The 17,032-nt window shown below is 34.0% G+C and overlaps 1 protein-coding gene across 3 annotated transcripts in view; it reads right to left on the bottom strand.

Annotated features, from left to right (window-relative positions):
• Positions 1-17,032, bottom strand: part of LOC145249497 (ras-specific guanine nucleotide-releasing factor 2-like) — a 1,106,705-nt gene that overhangs the window by 362,065 nt on the left and 727,608 nt on the right. For all 3 annotated transcript variants that reach the window (XM_080111105.1, XM_080111106.1, XM_080111107.1), the window contains exon 6: positions 5,156-5,235. In XM_080111105.1, coding sequence (XP_079967231.1) covers positions 5,156-5,235 — 80 coding nt within the window. The remainder of the gene's footprint in view (positions 1-5,155; positions 5,236-17,032) is intronic.

The raw sequence follows: 17,032 nt of genomic DNA, 5'->3' as shown, positions 1-17,032 counted from the left end.
CAGGAAAGGTGTGGTTGAAGATTGTGCAACTTTTGCCTCACAATTACATATGCAACCGCCTCTACAGGGGGTATCCTTTGTCTTTTGAGATTGAACGGAGGCATCGAAGGCTCTGACACTATATTTTCATCCTGCTTTCTTAAAACATGTTTAATACAACATAATTTACACACCCATCTTCAAAAATTTTGCATCTTTGATTTTGCTCCATAGTGATTGGGCTTTCGATTGGGCTTTCGATTGAGCTTCCCAATTATTTACGTCCATCCTATGTAATTTAAAGTTTTTTTTTCCAAAGCATCCTTAAACGTTTTTCTTGGTTTATGTTGTGGTCTTTCCTCTTTCTGTCTCTCTCTCTTTTTCTATCTCTCTCTCTAGATATATGTCAATATCAATATATATATATATATATATATATATATATATATATATATATATATATATATAACGATATATACAAGTATATATATATATATATATATATATATATGTATATATATATTATTGTCAATATCTATCTATCCATATCTCTGTCTCTCTCTCTCTCTGTCTCTCTCATATATATATATATATATATATATATATATATATATATATATATATATATATTCACCTTTCTTGACTTGATAATGTGATAAAGTTTATATGCAACTGTACTCTTTATCTTCTTAACTCATTCTACGGCTTCTTTTTTATTTAACAGTACACCCCTCCCCCAAACACCCGGGCAACACCGGGTACCTCCGCTAGTTATATATAAAAGGCAAATTATGTGTGTGTGTGTGGGGGGTGTATGTCTGCCAAAAACTTTTGACAGACGTGATGAACACTAACAAAATAGGCATCATTTGAATGCTTGGTCTTTTGGATGACAAATATCCAAAAATTGGCCCAAAATATTCACATCAAGTGGGCCGTTTTTTACAAGGAGGGGTCACTTTTTTCATCGACATTTTTGCAAAGTCATTCACGTCGTGCAATGACTAAGCTTAATTTGACCGGCAGCGATATTGTATGTCAAACCGTTTGCTTATTTTTTCACTTTCTTTTCCTCTTAGCGTTACAGGTTCGAGCCTGCTTGCCTGCTTACATTTTTTTGCTACGATTTTCATTTTTCTTAGGGGGTTGGTTAATTTTTTCTCTGAGCTCCGTTGATTTTTTATTTGCGCTTGCACAAGTTCTCGCTGTTATTTTCAGTTTTTTTAGGGGTTTTTGAAACATTTTCTTCGGGCTCTGTTGATCAATACCTTTACCATAAAACCTCTCCACACCTGGGCAACGCCGGTAACCCCGCTAGTCTATCTATAAATCATCAGTAAAATTTTGCTGATTCCAACACCAAATCATTCACAAGGAATTAAAAGATCACGGCTTGATGTGAAGATGCATATAAAGAAAAGAACGTACGGAGTAGGTATATGGCGGTGACTATGTAGAAAAATAAATTCTGAAAGATAAAACGTCGTTCGAATTAATGGTACCATTCTTGTCTTCATAGCTTTTCAACTTTTTCAGCTATAAAAATAGGAGGCTTTACTTTTGGAATAACCCTCGTATGACAAAGCCTGCTCCAAACGCCCATGCACAGCCATCGTTTATCATATCCTGAGGAATGGAGAGCATACGGTAGTTGAAAGAAACTAAATTTTTGTCATTTTTCTGTAAATAATCATCAAAATTCCGTCAATCCCAACACCACAGTACGAGGGGCGTACAATAAGTAATGCCTCTGACCCACTTCCAGTTGTCTGATCTAGCTAAAATTTTGCATGTGCAATGATTTATATCTCTACGTGTTATGTGGCAAAATACAGCTCTGAACTAAGTGTGGTTTCTGTTTTACAGGTGTTTGAACTGAGTCAGGTGTGAAATGTAGCCTGTTGAATGTCGAGCAGTGATTCGGTTTTTATATTTGAAAGGATGCACACCACAGGAAACTTTTGATGAAATGAAAGAAACTTATGGTGATAATGCCCCACCATATGACCTTGTAAAACGCTGGCATTGTGAATTCAAACATGGCCGGAAGTCTGTGGTCCCCCCCCCCCCTTTTGCCATTGATGAGGCATCTGTCCGTCAAATTGAGGCTGCCATTTTGGAAGATCGATACATTACTATTCACCAAATAGCCCAAGATGTCAAGATTAGTACAGGGTCTGTGGAAACTATCATTCATGACCATTTGCATATGCATAAGATGTCTGCCAGATGGATTCCCAGGTTGCTCACACCATTCCAGAAGCGAAAACGCGTCAAGTGCTCAAGGATCAATTTGGAGATGTGCCAAGAAGATGAGTCAAAGTTTTTCAAAAGACTGATTACACAGGATGGAGCCTGGGTCCATCACTATGATCCAGAGACCAAAGCCCAGTCAATGTAGTGGAAGCACTTGGACTCACCAACTCCAAAGAAGTCAAGGGTGCAGCCCTCCGCTGGCAAGGTCATGCTCACAGTCTTCTGGGTCCAGGATGGAGTAGTGATGACAGATTTCCTGGCAAAGGGTACCACAATTACAGGAGCCTATTATGCTTCACTCCTCCCTACTCTCCTGACCTTGCACCTTCTGACTTTCTCCTCTTCCCAGCCATGAAGTTGTTTTTGAAAGGAAAGCGTTTCCCAGATGATGCAGCCTTGATTTCTGAAGTCATGTCGTGGTTGGAGGACCAACCTGGGGTGTTCTATAAAAACGGTCTCCAGAGCTGCATCAAACGATGGGAGAAATGCATAACTCTGGGTGGTTCCTATGTAGAGAAAGACTAATAACTGTGCCAAGTTTCGTTGCTCTACTTCTATGGGAAATGGGTCAGGGGCATTACTTATTGCACGCCTCTCGTACATACACAAGAAATTGAAAGATCATGGCTTGACGTGAAAATTCGTACAATTTAAAATAGGATAAATCCAAAAATTCAGTACAAATTCAGATAAGTGCTGGAAGTCAGCTCTGTTTACCTAAATATGGAACGGATGTCACTAAGCATGAAACGAAATACGAAACCATATGGAAACACTTCTTGCTTTATCATAAAACAATAAAATATAAACTTTTATTTTTTATATTTGAATAAAAAATTCTTTTTATATTTAAAATATATTCATATGGAAATATTTTATTTCCAAAACATAATTTTATCTTTCATGGTTTACATTTCTGAAAAATATGTTTTTTTAATATTTAAAATATATTCATCTGAAAATATTTTACTTTCAAAAATTAATTTAAACTTTCATAATTTACATTTCTATAAATACTTTTTTTAATATTTAAAATATATTCCAACGTTAATAATTAAAAAATATTTTTTACATCTATGTAAATAAAGTTTTCTTTAATATATTTTTTTAAATTCTTAAATAGAATGTCTTCCACAAATTTTATCACGTAATCATATCGTAAAACAAGGGAGATAACTTGGATTGAATTACGAAACCGAAATTAAAGTTTATTATTTTTTATTGTTTCATGATAGCACAAGATGTATTATATATTATTGGTCCCCCGACAAAAGGAGGGTGGACCTGTAAATTCACCCTTGTCGGTTTGTCCATTCGTCCATTCGTCTGTCCACACTTTTCTCAATAACTACACCTTGAATTTTTTTGCACAAACATTAAACATGATATGAATAAAAACAGCAATAGAACAGATTTTCCGGGAAAACTCCGGTAACCCCCTAGAGGTGCCTTTCGGGCTAAAATGACTAAAATTGACACTTTTGTGCTTATTAAAAAGAATTGATGTCTTGGATTTTTATAAAACTTTCTGAAAAATTGTAACTAACTGATTTCTATATAATTTTGCTTTTTGTTTTTCTTTTTTTACATGGAGTTTACCACTTATCAAGGCCCAATGGCCACTCAGGGATAAGGGTTATTGTGTGTACAGTAATCAAAGGGATAGTGTAGCAATAGTATTGGAGAATTGATAAGGTGTCATTACTTGGGGGGGGGCGGTTCATCAGGAATTTCTTTGTGTTGGACTTGAAGACATCCAGGTTGAAGTCGGGAGGGAAACAGGCAAGCGGAACAGAGTTCCACAGGCGTGCAGTTGTCGCGATAACTCTTGGGTGTGCCCCAAGGGCTCTTTTAGAGCTAATAAAAATCTCCGTTTTTGGGACTATTTTACCATATTTGTCCAAAATTCTCTGTGTATGTCTATTTAGCAGTTTTGCATGGTGAATAATGGACTTAGTCATTTCTTTTTTTTTTTTTTTTACATGATGCTGAACTCAAATTTGTTAAGACTTTGGGGACTTTTAGGGCTAAATGGGAGGGGGCAAATGATGGACTTAGTCATTTCTTTTTTTGCATGGTGTAGAATTTAAATTTACATATGTCAAGGCCTAAAACTGCATCATTTATTCATTTTCACCAGAATTTGACGTCCCTTGAGGACTTTTGGGGCTAAATGGGGGGGGGCAAATGCTGAACTTAGTCATTTTTTTTATGCCTCATTCGCTGTGCACTCACGGGGGATCATGCATGCTTCACTTGTTTTTTATCGGAATCCTTTGAGATGAGTAATTTGTTTATTTATTTGCAGACTGTTATCTTCATCTTCATAGCTGTTGTTGTTTCACCACGTTTTGGCCAACTCATCCTCTGGCCTTCTTCAGGTCATTAACATCCGCTGCATTATGAACCCCGAAGAGCAATCAAACTTGGATTTTTTTTTTTAACTTCAAGTTTTTGTTCTTATCTGATCTTCCATTGTCAGTTCCGTACCAAATGATATTATATATTATTTTCTTATTAGAATCCTTTGAGATGAGTAATTTGTGTATTTATTTATTTATTTATTTGCGGACGATTGTCCTCATCTTTATAGCTGCTGTTGTTTCACCATGTTTCAACCAATCCATCCTCCGGCCTTCTTTAGCACAAGAAGTGTTAAAACTAAAATGTTTTGGAAATAAATTATTTCCATATGGTTTCGTATTTTGTTTCATGTTTAGTGACTTCTGTTTCATTCCACATTTTAGCTAAACCGTGTCTACTTCCGGCGTCTTAACTTTGTATACTGAACTTTTGGATACAACCCCCCCCTCCCCAAATGAGAGGTATACGGAGTAGATATTTTTTCTTTGCAGATAACAAATTAATGTGGCAGCGAACGTTCTCTCTATTGAAACGTTGGCTTGCCTGCAATACTCACCTAAAACTAAAGTTGGCCAATTTTCTAAACGTGCAGAGAGTCCTTTTAAGAAGATTTGATGAAGAAATAATAAAGTTTCACTGCAAAAAAAAAAAACAAAAAAAAAAAACGTGATTTATATCAAACAAACAATTTATAAAAATATCCAAATACATGTCCAGACAACAATTATATAAATAAATTAAAACTCACGTCTAAAAAAGCAAAATAAAAATAAACGAAAGAAAATTATTTTTCATTAGATACATCTAATATATATATATATATATATATATATATATATATATATATATATATATATATATATATATATATAGATAGATTATATTACCAAAATAATCCAAGATGGTAAAATTAAAGTATAATATAAATATTAAAGAATTAATATTTATAAAGTTATCTCAACCAGATGTAAAAGCTCGATAAAACCAAATAGGAGATAGAGCTTATAATATGAGCAAACAGTTAATAAAACATGTTAAAAAACACTTTGAAAAAGAGTTAAAAACATATTTAATCTGAAAAGGAAACACTTGATAAGTGGATAGTCCTTAATACGCGGAGTTTCGAAGAAATACTTTCCTTCTCTTCAGAGGGTAGGAATTAGCAAAATGCAGGATCGGATTTTCCATGCAAAAGTATTTGATGAAACAACAAGTAAGTCAAAGATCTTACTTGAAAACAAAATAAGTTAAGCAGAAGGAATATGGTGAAGAAAAAGGTGATTACACGTGAATGGATATTTATGCCTCGGCAGTAGAGTGAAAAGCATATCTTATTTTTCTTTTATTAATATTATTGGAATTTTTCCCCTTTTTCCCCTTGTACACATTTTTGTGAATTATTCCATGGATTTCTGCCTTTGGATTATTTTGGACCATCTTCCAATTACGGGATTTCCTTGGATTTTACTTGTGCAAATGGAAATTCTATTAACTTTCTTGAAGTTATATATTTGGATTTTACCGTCACTGGATTATTTATCTTCCACCAGACTATCCATTCATGTGTAATCACCTTTTTCTTCACCATATTCCCTCTGCTTCACGTTTTTTAACGTGGAGAAAAGGTACAAAAATAAAAAATTGTCTCAGTCGTGAAGGATTTCTCCTCCACTGAGAGAGAACGAGAAATGAAAGAAGCTTTATTCATGGAATCCACGTTTTGATTTAGGCACAGATAAAGAGTGGGGGAAATTTTTCACAGTGGATTCGGCTAGACAGGTGTTTTTCGTGAAAGAATGGCGAGGGGGGACCAGAGATTGGAGTTCAGACGAGCACCTGCCATGGAAATAACGATAAAACAAGGATAGGCTCGCAACGTCTCTTCTGTGGGAGAGAGGTTGCAAGGTAGAGAAAAGGGCATCCCCCACTAAGCCACAAAGTCTATTTTGTACTCTGTCAAGGCAGGATAGGCTGTTTTTAGCAGCTCCTGCCCAGATATGGCAGCAGTATTCCATCCTTGGATGTACTTGGCTTTTATATAGATAGAGAATTGCATCAGTAGTGAGATATCTTCTGGAGCGGTAGAAGGATCCCACCATCTTTCCAGCGACCTTGGCAACAGACTTGATGTACGTGTTCCATTTCAGATCAGGAGTGAAGGTCAAACCCAGAAGCTTGTCAAAACACGGGGCCTCTCCCAGACGAGAGCCATCCATTTCAATTAATGCCAGATGGGGATCAGAGCGTTGATGATGTAAGGATAGGAGTTTGGTTTTAGATGCATTAAAGGTAACCAGCCACGTTTTCCCCCACTGAACCATCTTTGCGCCATTTTAAAACAAGACCTCTTTAGACTATTCATTTACTCCACCCCCATCTTAATGTTATCTCTTTTATTTTTTGTGCAAACTTTTGGTTTCAAGTCGAATTTATCTGAACACGGATAAATTTCCGACACTATGTATTGAATGTTAATTTTCTATTTTTCCATTTTTTGGAGGGAGGGGGGGAAGTCTAACGAATGTGAAGGTTGCACGGCCTATGTGTCAGTCGAGCTCTGGTTCCATGTCAAGACTTTTCTGTTACAGTTGACCCCAGGCATGTGAACACTTCTGCAGAGTAAAGATTATAACAAGTTTAAACATACGCGAACACCATAAGTTGATAGAGAAGAGAAAGAAGGGAGATAACCGTAAGTTTTAGAGACATTTTTTTTTACTTTATTATTATTATTTATTTATTTATTTATTTTTTGTTGTTGAAGCGACGGGATTAGCAAATTGCAATAATCTGTAGGTAATGAAAGCAAACAAAAATATTTTATGATGTTTTAAAATAAATGAATTTGCAAATTTTAGAGTTATTTCCCTTTACAGCGGCCATCTTTCTTTCCTTGATCCACTTGTTTTCTCTGCGTTTCGCACAGTGGATTAAACTTGTTAATCTTTTGTTTTGTGTTTTGCTAAAAGTTGGTGTTAAGTAAACATCAATTGTTTGGAAGCAATGCAATGCATGTAAAAAGTCTGTATATAGCGGTGATGAAAGGAAAATACCGTATTCCAAAAATCACGTAAATTGATCAAGTTGTTTTATTTTTACAAAGGAAATAATTTTAAGTCATTAATAGGAATTCGTAGACACTACACCATAACTATATTCCGTACGAATCATTGTTAAGTTACCTTCCTTTTTTTTTCTTTAGTTTTTATTTCAAAGTAGTGGGCGAGACAGTTTCTCCTTGGATACTCATAAAATTTGATTTCCTTATTTAAAAATAAAACTATTCAATCTATTTATGTGATTTTTGGAATATGATATTTTCGTTTCGTCATGAGTAAGCACATCGTACGGATTTTTCTTTTCTTTTCTTTTTTTTTTTTGATGTAGGGGTAATTCTCTACAAGAATTAACAAACGATAGTCTACTTTTTCAAACGATTATGCGTGAACACCTTGGAAATCACAAGACAATTATTTTATAGTTTATAGTGGGGGTCATTTCGTATAATAAATTTAACATAAAATAACACTCTATTACGGGATGTTCTACATTTTCAGAACAATGAGTCAAATTTTGGTGCTTGTCTATGAAAACCCTGTTGTGAATTATGGCAGTTAAAAATAAAAGGCCAGGATAACCTTATGAAATATTTACTTGTCATTGAAAAAGTAATTGCGTACACTGAAAATTATGCAAAATGAGTCACTAGAATTTTAATTAAAAATAATATGAATGTATGTATAAAATTAATAATTTTACTATGGAGTGATTTTATGTGTCGTTTTTATCTTAGAATATTTACGTTAAAATTTAATAAAAAGTGTGCTTATGCAGAATAGTAGATTTTGAAAAGAAAACGCATTTCAGGTGAAAACATTATTGCGTATTTACGTGTTATGTTGAAATTAGAATAAATTAAAAAAATTACGAAAATTGGTCCACTAGAAGATGTGCTAGACTGCTAGATCCATTTTCTTTTCTTTTTTTTTTTTTGCAGAATATCATCCACAATAACGCTCTGACATTTTGTATTTTGAAATGATGGTAAAATAATCGACCTTCCCTAAATTTGGAGAATTTTTCCACGTTAAAACATACGGTAAAAAAAAACTCTATAAGTCGATGAACTCAATAAATTTTATTTTCGCTTGTAATTATTTTCCTACTGGATTATTTTTCGTAATTTTTGGAATTTATACTAATTTCGGAATGACACGTAAGTACGTAATAATGTTTTCACCTTAAACGCGTTGGTTTAAAATATCACTGATCTTTACAAGCAACAAAAAGTTTGATTTGACTCCCTTAATGATTGGTTGGGTGTCAATGACATTTGCGAACGACGCATATTAGTTGTATTTCTTGAATAACAATAGAAATGCTTGGCCTTTTGGCTAGGAGCAAAGTGTAGTATCTGTTCTGATACTACACATCACCTTTTCTGATCTCGATCAGTGAAAGAGAAATCCTTCCAGATTGAGGCAATTTCTATTTTTGTTCCTAGCCAGAGTGCCCCTTTTTGGGGAGCTAGATTTTCCCCACATTAAAAACCGACAATGTGTTTAACCCTGCCTTTGTGGGGAGGCAAGTACATAGGAAAAATAGAAATACTTGATCATTTTCTGTAGTTTTCGTTTTACATTAATTTTTTGAAATTTTGCAAATGCGTATTTAATACTTATTTTTTTTCTTAATGAAGCCCAAGTTGGCATGGCAAGGGTGTTAAACGAAATGTAGTCCAGTCCACTAAATAGTAACACACATCTGTCCCCTACCACACATGATGTAAATTATTTATTTATCATAAAGGAATTTCTCCCATAAAAAATGGTTGGTTAACTAAACTACACTAAAAGTAGCCCCGTGTGTGTGCGCACGCGTCAGCGGCAATGTGCCTCGTTTAAGATAAATAAAAGTCTAGATTTTGTTTTAATAAAAACAAAAGATAAAATGAAATGAAACCAATAACATTGATTTTGTCTGAGAACACTTCTTTTTCACAGATAAATTATATAAAAATTGATAAAAATTAAGATCTAAAGTGATATAAAATCATGCATATACAGAACTTGAATGCCTACTTTATATATATATATATATATATATATATATATATATATATATATATATATATATATATATATTATCAGGTGAACTTTGTATGTGACACTGATCTCTCACTTTAAATTCTAAACCAATTTTGTTCTTTTTTTTCTGGTTAAGTTTTGCAGTGATCGTCTAAAAAAAGGGGAGTATCTGATTTTTTAGAGGTGGGGATTTAGTGTAGAGTGTTAATCTACAACAATACTAAATCATTATTAATGGTATTTTTCTATTTATTTATTGTTTTTGTTGTTTTTTTTTGTTTTTTTTCCGTTCGCCAATAACAATTTTTCTTCTACAAGTCAGTCTTTTTTCAAGGGCAATAACTCTTAAAATTTTCTTTTTTCCAGAGTAGCGTCCCTTGTTTTCTCAAAATGTGTGACACATTTTGTATGATTTTCTTATGGTTGTAATCACGCTGACATACCGGTTCCTGTTAGATAACAGAAGTAAAGAGACGTTTGGCCTGGCTAGTATTAAACAAGTGACCATTCAGGAATACCCGATCCTCCGATCCTGTATGAGAGAGGACAACGACAACTTAAATGTGTCCTCTCTGCAAAACACTAACGTCGCGATGAAATTACGGACTGCCAACCGACCGCAAATACAGAGCTAACGAGTTCCACCTTCCCAGGCTTTGCCTTTTCGCCCTTTGAAAAGTAGTTACTTTTATAGCGGGGAATGCCGATAAGGCTTCCCAGGCATTTTTTTTTTTTTTTTTTTTTTTTGGCCACAGGGCTCGTTCTCTCGACCTTTAGTTTTTGAAATCCCACTTTCCCGAACTTGTGTTATTTGTCTGCTGTGAGAAAGCGATATACAATTCCTTAAAATGAATAACATGTCTTGAGGAATCCCTGTGTTAAAACAAAATTTATAATATATGTTTCTCATTTTAATTTCATCGTAGTTCATATGGCCACGGTGGTGGTGTTGGTTGTGGTGTTGGTCGTGGTGGTAGTAGTAGTAGTAATAGTAATAATAATAATAATAATATTATTAATAATAATAATACTTATTATTATTATCATTATTCGGCACAATAACGTTGACACACCGGTTCTCACCAGATCACCGAAGTTAAGCAACATTTAACCTGGTCAGTACCAGATGGGTGACCATTTTGGTAGGCTCGGCGCTGTATGCGCCCAAGTGTAGAAATTTCCAGGTTGGTATCTGGGGGGCGCATTAATTCACTGCAAGAGATGCACCCCCAGTTTTAGTTAAGACATGCATCTAGTAAAAGAAAACTCTGATGTAAAAACCTGTGTTGTACTGTATACTCTGTCCTCTTGCAGTCATCTGCACCGACAAAGATTAGCAGTAATACCAAAAAGTGTGGTGGGTTCTACACAAAGCCTTCACCACTATAAACAAATCATTTGTGTGGATTTCCGAGCAACTTAGTTGTTATGACGGAAGTTCATACGTCGAAATCGATGAGAGAGTTCATTATTATTATCATTATTATTATTACATGAATAGATATTTAAATATATAAAGAACTTGAAGCATACAATCTTTACCAAAATTACTAGATTCGGCATTAAATAACCCCTCCCCCACACACATGCACAAAAAAACACAGTTGATATGCCATAAAACAAAACAACCCAAGCAACTAAATCCCATCAACCATGGCCAGTTATCATCACATGAGAAACGAAAAATAACATAAAAATCACCACTCGGCCATGGCTGATGGGACGAGAACAATCCACGTCTTGGATTAACTAAAAGGTTCAGTTAAAAATTCTGTATAGGTGCTCCGAGTTCGAAAAAAAAAAATGTATTTGAAGAAGGTCGGGTGTTACATTGGCTGAAACGTGAAAATTACAACTTAGATGAAGATTAGTAGTTTGAATAATTCAAATTATAAATCTTTATCTAAAAGAAAAAATTCTGAAATTTAATCAATTTATAATAAACATGCATCAAATTTTTAATTTTGCAAAATTAAGATATAAACATAAAAAAACGGGCAAAAGTTATGGCCTATTGATTTAGAATCACTTTTTAATGCCAAATTGATGGTTGAATATGGTTTAATCTGTGATCGTTGTTGCATTAAATACTAATCATTATTAATCCCTAACTATACACTGAACTGATACCATAATACATAGTTCGCTGTACCTTATCATAATAAAGGTCCTTACAAAATGTCAGCCAGATCAGCTCAGTAGTTTCCAAGACAACTTGTAAAGTAAATGTGATATTCTGATGACTTATTCCTCTTAATTCATAACAGTGCATCAAGTGGATACTACAATACTTAGTACGCTGCACATTGTCATAATTAGGGCTATGACAAGAGAATATTCTTTTCATTATTTTAACTCTTGAGTATATATCGGTTAATATCTTATATGCTTTTAGAGAGAGTGATGAGGTTCTCGATTGATTAACTGTGTCGGATATATACTCAAGAGTCAAAACAATGGAAAGAATATGCTTTTGTCATAGCCCTAGTCATAATAAAGGTCCATACAAAATTTCAGCCAGATCGGCCCAGTAATTTCCGGGAAAATCATAACCCAAATCTGCAAAACAGAATCGTTCTTAGAGACGAGTGATGTAAATATGGCCGCCTTCAAGTCTAATGTAAACAAATTATTGATGAGTCGTTCCCCCTAAGTAATCCAATTTGCCACATTTACACTTCTAACGATTACTATGATATTGTCCTTTTGACCACTGTACACTCTTTAACCGTAATCCTCGAGTGACATCTGGGCCTTGATAAGTGGTGATTCCTTTGTAAAAAAAAAAAAAAAGCTGAGGCAAGGGACAGCAGGTCAAATGCTGTAGACACAACAAAATGATATGACGAATGACGTCAGGTTTTACAAGGTTTCTACTTGTTCTATACAGTATATAGATCCTAGTTTCCAGACAACAGCAACCGGGAGGTGATGGTGGTCCAGTGGTTAACAACATGGGATGACAATCTGGGTGTGCCAACTTCAAACCCAGTTAATTCCAGAGAAACACTTTCATTTAGGAACATTGGCAACCTTCAAGTACCCGATATCCTAGAAAGAATTCTCAATAGAAAGATATCAGGGAAACGAATGCCAACAAAATCATCATCATGATTGATACTCAACAACAAGAAGAAGCAACATTAACAAAAAGACTGATTTCTTTATCCCGGGCAATACTCTGTTTAAACATACTTGCTTTATTGATTGAGATTGTCGGACTGACTTCCTCATCTTGGTTGTTATAGTCACAACGTTTCGGACGTTTTGCCCTCCGGCCTTCATCAGGTGTTTTGTATTGAACTGGCGAACCATTTGTTAGGAGTCTCGAACCCAACCCTTTATTATTATTACGGGGGTACTGTGTTTGGACTCCAGCTAGGCTTTGGGACATAGTTGCTGATTCTCTGTTTTGAATGTGTTTTTGTCTGTCTGTCTGTCTGTCTGTTTCCATATTTTCAAATTCCATCACTTCTGAAACTAAAAGTCGCAGAGCAGCGCTAGGAGCCTCAAATGATTGGACTTTTTATGGACCGTTTCTTTTTATGAGTCTTCAGCCAGTTAAAATAGTTTTGAAGGGGTCAAAAATGATCAAAATTGAAAAAATCGTTATACATTTTGTATATTTATTTTGGTTTATTTTTAATTTGTGATTTTAATCAGTTCTTATGCGTGTCACGTTGGTATAGTGGTAACATCACCAGCTTTGAATGCTACAGTTTTGATTTTGGTTTCGATTCTAGTTGATGGCAGACAAATACTTTTTTTTTTACTTTTGAAATTGCGACTCTATAATAATATATATGAAATATGGACAAACTAAGATATCATACTTAAGCATATTTTACGATTGAGTAAAGTTGAACGCCCCCCTCCCTCCCCGCTAGTATCTCTCTCTCTCTCTCTCTCTCTCTCTCTATATATATATATATATATATATATATATATATATATATTTATACAGGGTGACCCCCCCCCCCAAAAAAAAACTAAAAGGAGGCCATCTAGAACATATGCTGTAGAACGGAGGAAAAAAGGCCAAAGACCCAAATATTTTGATGTGATGTTTTGAATATAATAAACTAGTTATGGCCAAAGTTTTATTTCATTCGGACAAAACACTAAGAAACGGGGCCTAATTAGAGTTGGGACCCGTTTTTTTTGGGGGGGGGGTCACCCTGGCCTAATTAGAGTTGGGACCCGTTTTTTTTGGGGGGGGGGGTCACCCTGTATATAACAGGGTGACCCCCCCAAAAAAACGGGTCCCAACTCTAATTAGGCCCCGTTTCTTAGTGTTATATATTATATATATATAATTTAAAGGGGGCTAGAACAGTAGTCTAAAGAGCAGAGTGTATTTTAATGTGATAGTAAAATTACTAATTTAATTAAAATACAAGAACAGTGCCCCTTGTAATTCAGATATATAATAAGCTCGATAGGCAAATATCCTAGATCTACTTTAATATTTAGTAATGTGATTGATAATTTAAAATTCAAATTAGAATAAAAAATTAAAAATCTGCTTAATAAGAAGGAACAACAACAAAGTCAATAATTTGTACGATCGTTTCGGAAACGATGTTTTTATTGTGATAGACATTAAGCCACGGACAATAATTTTGACATATAGTTTTTTTTAAACAAAGTCTCCTCATCAGCAAAAGTATTATAACCTTATATTTAAACCAAATTCAGATTTATAATTTTATTCTACTTTTTATTCTCAACCCATATTACTTTTCTTATCAAGTAAATATTTTCTTTTTCATTTTAATTTTTTCCAGATACATCTGACTTACTTAAATATTGCTAGGTTTATTTATGATGTCTTTTACATATAAAAAACCCCACTCAATACTTTTGCTGATGAGGAGACTTTGTTTAAAAAAAAACAACTATATGTCAAAATTATTGTCCGCTAACAGCGAGAGACGCACGCCAAACTGGATTGACTTTCTCACTCTCTCTCTCTCTCTCTCTCTCTCTCTACAACAATAGACTTTGCCTCTCACCAGCTAACAGCGAGAGACACATGCCAAACTGGATTGACTTTCTCTCTCTCTCTCTCTGCAAAGATAGACTTTCCTTCTCACCAGTTAACAGCGAGAGACGCACGCCAAACTAAACACGTGCTGTACCCTTTTCTTTCATTTGTTTCTTCATGAAATAAATTCTAGTTCGTTTAATTCAATAAACGTGTTCGTTCCTTTCTCAATTCAATTAATTTTTCCTATTGACTGGGGGATATATATAACATATCCACCAGTCCACAACAAATTGGTGACCCGAACGTGAGATGAACACGCATTTCCTTCTATACCACCAGTCCTCTACAAAAGTAAAAATGTCCTAAGATTTGGAGCGAAGAAAAATATAAACAAAGGGCAAATAACTCTTTTCTTATAATAAGAAAAACCGCTCAGGCAGCGAAATATAAAAATTAATCGCTAATAAAATAATAAATAAAAATTAATACAATCTTATATATATATATATATATATATATATATATATATATATATATATATATATATATATATATATGTATATGTATATTGACGGGGGAGTCTATTATATCATATATATATATATATATATCATATATATATATATATATATATATATATATATCATATATATATATCATATATATATATATATATATATATATATATATATATATATATATATGTGGCTTCCTTCAGTCTTGACAGACTATGGATACCCACTGTAAGGGTGCCTACGCATGAAATTTTTGTGGCAAGAGTTGCGCAGTTTCCTGAAGCAACATTGTTGCATACAAGGGGCAAGCTGAGGTACAGGACGACTGGAAACAATGCCGAGATGAACAGAGAGCACATACAAATGGTCACTCATCTGGTACTAGCCAGGCTCACCGTTGCTTAACTTCGGTGATCTGGCGAGAACCATATATATATATATATATATATATATATATATATATATATATATATATATATATATATATATTAGACTCTCCTGTCGATTTCGACATATGAGCTTCCACCACAACAACTAAGATGCTCGGAAATCCACACAGATGATTTGTTTATAGTGGTGAAGGCTTTGTGTAGAACCATCTACACTTTTTGGTATTACTGCTAACCTTTGTCGGTGCAGATGACTGCAACAAGATAGAGTATACAATAAACCACAGGTTTTTACACCAGAATTTCTTTCTCCAAGATGCATGTCTTACTGAAGACTGGGGTTGTATATATCCCAGTATATTAACATGTCCCCAAATATCAACCTGGAAATTTTTATGACTTGGCGCGGTAAATACAGCCCCTAGACTTCCCAAATGGTCACTCATCTGGTGTTGAGCAGGCTCAACGACGTTGCTTAACTTCGGTAATCTGGCGAGAACCGGTGTGTCAACGTGATTGTGCTCTGTGTGTGTGTGTATATATATATATATATATATATATATATATATATATATATATATATATATATATATATATATATAATAAAAATTACAATAAGTTCACCAAGGTAATCAAAATGGTAAACTTAAAATATATTATAAATATTAAAGAGTTAATATTTTTTTTCCCAAGGAACTCTGCCTTTTGTATTATTTTGGACCATTTGGAATTTACCCATTGGATTGAAATTTTAAATTCGACCGTTTTGGATTTTACCATTTGTGGATTTTTACCCTTTATAAACTACATTCATGTGAAATCTTTTTATCATTTTTCTTTTGCCTCCTGTTCCCCTTACCTCACCCTTTTTTTAACCAAGTAAGATCTGTGACTTACTTGTAGTTTCATTAAATACTTTTATATGCAAAATCCGATCCTGCATTTTGCTAATTCCTGCCCTCTGATGAGAAGGAGAGTATTTCTTCGAAACTCCGCGGATTAAGGACTATCCACTTATCTTGTGCTTCCTTTTTTAAAATCAAATATGTTTTTAACTCTTTTTCAAGATGTTTTTTACCATGTTTTATTAATCATTTGTTCATATATATGTATATATATACATATATATATATATACATATTTGGTTTTTATTTTTACACCTTTTATAATCTTTTTCAATAATTTCAACTCGCAGCGACCTGTTCTGCCAAGTTAGATATCAAATGTTTATGCGTTCACCTCTCGGGTATCTAATATCCTTGATAGACATTTCTTTCTGCTTTTCATTTAATTGTTTTTTAATAATTTCCTCCAACGATTTTATATTAGGCATATTTATTATGATTATCATTCCAAGTCAAAATAATTGTTTAAAAAAAAGTTTTAAAAAAAAGTTGTTAAATAGCTTATGACGTCATAGATTGCAAATAGACAAAGTCAACTTTTCAAGGC

Source organism: Euprymna scolopes, chromosome 28 (genome assembly GCF_053919585.1).
Source record: "Euprymna scolopes isolate OS-2025 chromosome 28, ASM5391958v1, whole genome shotgun sequence".
Classification (NCBI taxonomy): domain Eukaryota; kingdom Metazoa; phylum Mollusca; class Cephalopoda; order Sepiida; family Sepiolidae; genus Euprymna; species Euprymna scolopes.
This window is presented reverse-complemented; position numbering and strand designations above follow the sequence as displayed.